The sequence below is a fragment of the Protomyctophum parallelum genome (assembly GCF_964188405.1).
Source record: "Protomyctophum parallelum genome assembly, chromosome: 23".
Taxonomy (NCBI): domain Eukaryota; kingdom Metazoa; phylum Chordata; class Actinopteri; order Myctophiformes; family Myctophidae; genus Protomyctophum; species Protomyctophum parallelum.
This window is the reverse complement of record NC_139715.1, coordinates 2,374,043-2,381,272: the sequence shown is the minus strand read 5'-3', so window position 1 is coordinate 2,381,272 and position 7,230 is coordinate 2,374,043. Positions and strand designations below refer to the sequence as shown.

The following is a 7,230-nucleotide window of genomic DNA, read 5'->3' as shown; positions in this document are numbered from 1 at the left end:
AAAAAACCCATTTTCGGCATGTTTTTAGGTATAAAATGTGATGTAAATCAGGCTGTGAATGATATATCAACAAATCCATGTGTAAATGTCTGCGGAATATAGTTATGAATGAGACTGGAACGTTTGGTGTATGTGAGTTCAACTGAAGTGGAGATTCTTTGTCCCAGGTATGAGGAAAACTTATTTTGAGAAAACGGCCTTTAAAGATTTGTATTGTAAAATTCCAAAACGTTTTAATTGAAGCCACTATTTGGAGACAAATATCTCATCCAAACCTTGGCAACAACATATAGGCTAATGGCATATATCATTGGAAAGGTCTGGACCTCGAGCTGACTGTGGTCTGATCCAAATATGGTCACTTCCTTTGTACCAACAACCAATCATGAAAATAGAGATGGTGGATTTTCACCCAGAAAAACGAGCTGTCATTGGCTAAAATAAACTATCAAAATAAACATCTAAATCTGTATTTTTAATGTGTATTTTGCTTTAGTTTGAAAGAAAACATGTTTAGGAAGCAAAATAGCAAAAAAAAAAAAAAAAGACAAATCAGGATTTCACCTGTAGTGTCTCACCTTAAATGTGCAATTTCCATCTGGCTGCATCCTCTGATGGACAAGACCCTCGGACACCGTCCATATTAGAATACATTTGTGCGACGAAACTTAACCCATTCTGACCTGAGATCAGATTCATACGAGGTTTCCACTGGACACACACTGGTCTGATTAACCCATTCTGACCTGAGATCAGATTCATACGAGGTTTCCACTGGGACACACACTGGTCTGATTAACCCATTCTGACCCGAGATCAGATTCTAAAAATGTCAGTCGTTCTTGTCGATTTTTCAAAAATAGCAGACCTACAAGCTCGTATATGAGCTTGTAGATCTGCTATTTTTCAATAGTTAAAGCATAACATGATGCCAACACCAAAATGGGTTTTATCTTTGAAATATAAAAAGACGGGGAGCAGAATTATATCGTGTGCGGACATTCCACTTCTTTCTTCGTCATCAGCTCTTCCGTTGGACACTCCAGACTCTTATGATGAAGCAATTTGGAAATTTGCGAGACTCAATGGTAACACGAGACAAATTACTACATGACGCCCAAGGTCAGGTCCTCGATAGCTCCAGCCTTCACAAGCTTCGCCAGAAACTGCTTTTCTTTCACTATGTTATGATCGCCGTGTTCTGTCACCGCTGACATTTTGAGGTCTTCGTAGTAGTGCAAAGCGGCGTCGGGGTCGCTCATGTTGTAGCCAAAGCCAGCCACAGCCACTCGGTCACAGTGATGGAGGGCCATCGTTATGGCAATCGCCCCTGTGGTGGGAATATTGGCGTTCTGACCCTTCTGACCCTTCTGACCCCAAACGGGCCAACAATCGTGGTACGGCAAGCCAATGAGCTGGAAGGAGGCCTCCTTGATGAAGTAGGGGTTCAGCATCCGCATGTCGGCTGGCTTTCTTGGTACGCGCTGTGTCATCTTCAAGACCATATGACGAAACCAAGGAAGGTCCTCAGGTCTAAATGCAGAGAGGACAAACAGCGACTGGTCCTCTATCTGCTCCGTCTCCTTGGGGCAGCTTGCGGCGTATATGATGCGCATGGTGGTCTTGGAGCCCACGTCCGTCTCGTAGCCTTTCACCGGCGCTGCGTTCAACCTCACGACGACGTCAAACGTATCGATCACATGACCCAGAGACTTGTCGGTCAGAATACCTCCGTTACCGACGACGACGCAACTCTTGCTTTCCAAACGATCCAGGTCCTCCCCTAAACCGTAGCTTCCCGTAGCCGAAAGAATGTCCTCTAGGATCTTCTCTTGTGAATTAACTCCAAATGGAATGCCACACTCTAGGATGTCGGGGAATTGCTTAAAGTTCGAATCGAGGAACATGGGAACGGGCACAGATCCAAAACCTGGGTACAGGGTGGCGACCTTGGAAGATGCAAAGCCAAGCTTCCAATCACCCGTCCTGCCTTCACCGTGACCCGTCCTGCCTTCACCGTGACGCGTCCTGCCTTCACCGTGACCCGTCCTGCCTTCACCGTGACCCGTCCTGCCTTCACCGTGACCCGTCCTGCCTTCACCGTGACCCGTCCTGCCTTCACCGTGACCCGTCCTGCCTTCACCGTGACCCGTCCTGCCTTCACCGTGACCTGTCCTCCACTCCAAGCCGCTCATGGCCCAGACACCGAGGGCCGTCAGAATGAAACCAAAGATTCCCAGGGAGATGATTCGCACGGCCTTCCTACGACGCATGATCTTAGAAGACTGGGGCCGTTAGAGAGAGAGAGAGAGAGAGAGAGCGCCCCCTCTGATGATGGTTTCACGGCGAGGTGCACAGTATTCTAGGTGCACTTAAATAGTTCTATTTAATTGGAGTGCTGATATTAGACAGCTCAAATCTCTATTGCTGATTACTTCGTGTAGAACACACCACTGTGGCAACGCCAATTAGAGCTTAAACCAGGAAGCTTTGACTTCTGTCACCAAACCTGTAGCAAACCCCAGTTATATATCCTCCGACTAGGCTTGTTGTGATGACTACGCCAGTCAGATCTATCCATATATGGGTTCTACCATATCTATCTGATATCAGCACTAGGTCAATCTGGACCAAATATAGGGATTATCATACTACACGTGTCATATCCTTCTACCCTGATGGAAAGGGGGTACACAAGCACATGGCCGTTTATCCGTGCTCCTTCTCCTACCACACCACTCCATTAGCACACATCTCTCCGTGCACTAAACATCCTGCACGCCACCCGGATCCACATGCACTGCATCACTTCCCCACAGCTGCCATATTTACTGTACGAATATGATTTTTGTCACACTGTTATTGCACATTTCGCTGCAATGCAAATGACGTCACAAATTCCCCATTCCCCGCCCTTCCTCTTTTCACTGCACGCACGCACGCATACACAGGGTGCAGTATGGCACAGTGCAGTACAGTACAGAGAAGAACAGCACAGGGAAGTACAGTACAGTGCAGTACAGAGGACTACAGTACAGTACAATACAGCACAGCACAGCAGACTACAGTACAGCACAGCACAGTACAGTATAGTACTATTCCCGCTAGGTTGCCATATTTGCGACATCCAAGCAACTTGGTATATAGAAACATTGCCACTTGCCATGCTTGCTTTTATACGGAAATAAATACAAGCAAAACAAAAAATAGGGCCTCTCAGCCAGGTTGCCAAGTTTGCACTTTCCAAGCAACTGGGTATACGAAAACATCATGGGTTGCATCATGATGCCATGTTAAAAAAAACAGTATCGCCCTCCCGCTATTGCCTTCTTCCCATTTACGAGGCGTGGCGCTAGGATGAGCGTGCCGCGAAGTTCTAGTGTCATATAACCCAACGTGCTATATGAGAGTCCTATTTTCCATCATTTATTTAGTTATTTATTTATTTAGTTAGTTTACCCCCATGTATGAGACTATATCCAATAGAACAACTCTCCCAGATCCGATAATATGAATGGAAGTGAGAGTCTTCGTCACAGCCACCCCAGATGTCCCGTTGAAATCTATACCGTATCAAGAGGACTCGACCAATTTCCCTTTCTTTCGGATAGGTTCAAACCAGGGGGGCAGTCAGACAGATATTTTGTGAAGCCACTAAGGAAATCGTAGTTCATATAATGGCCTGTTGTGGCGCTGTCATTGGGCCCAAAAAAACCCCCATAGAAGTCCATGTATTTGGGCCCAACTTCACCTAGACTATTACCTTAATAAACATGGTCATGAATACTTTCTGCTTCCAGTCACTAGTTTAAAGTCTCATTTCTAATTATGGTCCCATTTATAAAAAAAATGACCATAATGTTGCGTATGTTCTGAGGGGCGTGGCTACCGTTACAGTCTATGATCGGGATTCCCCTCCCACTCGAGTCAAAATAAAAACCAACGGAGAAGAAGGGGGGAAGTCCCGCCTCGTTGTCTGGGCAGCCAATGGCCAGCTGGGCCCAAACGGAGCCAGCCAATGGCCAGCTGGGCCCAAACGGATCTAGAAAGATGGCGACTTACAGTGCAAGGAATAACAGGCTTCATTTTACGTTCATGTTAGACCCGGGGAACGCTTTGTCCATATTTTTTACAGTCTATGGTTATAACAGGCCGGGGCCTGATGGTTATCCGGCAAGGGAAACCCTTGAAGATGTTAATTTTCTCTCCATTAGTCTGCTGACGATCTGTGTGTATATGCTCAGACAATCCAAGATCTCTGGCGATAAAATGCACCCTCAATATGTGACCAGGGACAGTAGTTTGATATACAAGGGGGACATGGTCATTTTTCAGTTAAACTTGGTTTGGCTGTGCGGCAGGAGATGCCTCGGAAGATACGGCCTCTCCGTGCAAAACTTGAAGATCTCTCGTGATTCTGATACGCAGCTCTTCAGGTTAACCCATTTTAGACCTGAGATCAGATTCTAAAAATGTTCTTCTATACATCCTGACAGTTTTCTGAAAAAGCTATGTTTCTATGTCAGTCGTTGATTTTTCAAAAAATAGCAGACCTACAAGCTCATAGCGCGCCACTCGGTGGCGCGCTACGAGCTTGTAGGTCTGCTATTTTTCAATAGCTAAAGCATGACATGATGCTAACACCAAAATGGCTTTCTGCCCAAAATGGGTTAAAACGCACATGCGAGGCTTGTCTCGTTTTAGAACTGAATCTAATTGTTTTGAATAATAATATTAAGAAGAGTCGCCAATCAGCCAAAAAGGCTATAAAATAAAGCAAGTTATTTGCTTTATCTTTTTAAACGGTATTTAAAGTTTTTAAACGGTAGCCAACAAATCCAGAGTAATATGTGCTATTTTCTTTACAAAGTAAATAGGTATAATATTTAGAGATGTCCCGATACAAATTTTTTTTCAGACCAAGTACGAGTACGAGTACTTTCTTTTAAGTACTCGCCGATACCGAATACCGATACGAATACTTTTTATTTTTGTTGAGTAACCACTTATTTTACCACCTCCCGTCTACACTTGTCAGTTGTCATTTATGCTTGTAGATCAGCCGTTTTCAACTCGTCTCAAAGTATCGGGCCCGGTTCAGATACTCGAGTACGAGTACTTTAGGCTAGTATCGGCCGAGTACCCGATACCAGTATCGGTATCGGAACAACTCTAATAATATTACTGTTTTGGCAGAGTAATACCTTACTTTACTCGTTACTGGAAAAAGTAACAATATTACAGTAACATGTAACTAGTAACTCGTTACTGCCCAACACTGGCTGTCATAAATGTTTGGAATGGATATTGTGTTTTTAAAAGTATATTATCAAAGAAGTTTTACTCTGGGAAGGTGAAATCAGACTCCCCATTCATTATAGTACACACACACACACACACACACACACACACGCACGCACGCACGCACACACACACACACACACACACACACACACAATCAATCTCAGTGCTCAATAGTTTGAAAAACGCCAAAAGCTCTGTGGCTTAATGGCCACACTGCACATTAAAGGTATATTCAGTGATTTCACTCAAAAAACCTTAGGTTTCGTTTTTGGCTGTGGGACCCAGCCTTTCATCCAATCAGGATAGAGAGTCAAAAACGAAACCTAAGGTTTTTTGACCCCCAGGGGTTAACTGGGGACAGGGAGGAACTCCTTATATGGCCAGCACACTCTATAGTAGAGAGGATTATCACAACAAAACTAAAAAATTAGTGATATTTGAATTAAGTGAAATCACTGAATATACCTTTAAATAAATCTAGGGTTAATTGTGGCTAAGAATCTGGGGTAAGTACAGAGAGCTAAGAACGGAAGCCTAAAGATCCTGATTTGACCTGCAGGCAAAAAACGAAGGGAACCCAACAGTATACACAAGTTACAATTCAGGCATTTTAGCAGAGGCTCTTAATCCAGAGCGATTTACAGTAAAGCAAGAACAACAAGGCAATACGTCAGATGCACAGAAATAGTCATCAAGGATCTTGATCTGTGTTCTGCTAAACCATATAACGATAACGTGTACTTCAACGTAAACATCATATACTGTACATCCTCCTATGGCAGAGGTCCCCCCCCCCCCCCAAATGGACACTAATTAGCCCTGCGGACCATACCAGCACGCCAGGGACCAGAATACTTCAAACCCAAACAATTAGTCAAAAATAGAACTACAAAACGCACGTTAGAGATTAAACAACAAATAACAACCAGAACCAGCAACTGCATTTACTTAATCACATGTGAAAAATGTGGTTTACAATATGTCGGAGAAACGGGTAAAACAATAGCTACAAGGCTGAGACAACACAGATACAATACTAGAAACAAAATTTCAAGAAATTTTACTGGGTGCCTGAAGCTCGCCAAGTCTGTGCAGCATTTGAGCCACGGACCACCATTTGATGACATTTAGCCTCTCAGAAGGGTCCATCTGGTTACTTGTGAGCCAGGAGGTCTCCCCATTGACTTCCAATGGGGTATTTTGTCTTAGTTTATTGTGCATTACGTTGCCACCAACATTCTAATGCTAACATGCTAACATGCCAATACTAACATGCTAACATGCTAACATTTTAATGCTAACATGCTAATGCTAACATGTTAATGCTAACATGATATCAAGCTAAAATGCTAACATGCTGCTAACATGCTAACATGCTAATGCTATCATGCTAATGCTATCATGCTAACATGCTAATGCTATCATGCTAATGCTAACATGCTAATGCTATCATGCTAACATGCTAATGCTAACATGCTAACATGCTAATGCTATCATGCTAATGCTATCATGCTAACATGCTAATGCTATCATGCTAATGCTAACATGCTAATGCTATCATGCTAACATGCTAATGCTATCATGCTAACATGCTAATGTTAACATGCTAATGCTATCATGCTAACATGCTAATTCCAACATGCTAATGCTAACATACTAATATACTAACATGCTAATGCTAACATGCTAATGCTAATATGCTAACATGCTAACATGCTAATGCTAACATGCTAATGCTAACATGCTAATGCTATCATGCTAACATGCTAATGCTAACATGCTAACATGCTAAAGCTAACATGCTAATGCTATCATGCTAACATGCTAATGCTAACATTTCTGAGCTGTAAGGGTCCATTTGGTTTCGTTCAGGGGGGCGGCCCGGTGCCGGCGAGCCGCCCTGCTTCTGAAACGGTCAAGAAATGA

General features: G+C 43.5%; 1 protein-coding gene across 1 annotated transcript; it reads right to left on the bottom strand.

Annotated features, from left to right (window-relative positions):
• Positions 1-1,106: 1,106 nt before the first annotated feature.
• LOC310854350 (CMP-N-acetylneuraminate-beta-1,4-galactoside alpha-2,3-sialyltransferase-like) lies at positions 1,107-2,273 on the bottom strand (the record flags this gene model as incomplete). Its single annotated transcript, XM_083758948.1, has 1 exon — positions 1,107-2,273. The coding sequence occupies one exon, from the start codon at positions 2,271-2,273 to the stop codon at positions 1,107-1,109; it is 1,167 nt and encodes a 388-aa protein (XP_083615074.1).
• Between the last annotated feature and the right edge of the window lie 4,957 nt (positions 2,274-7,230).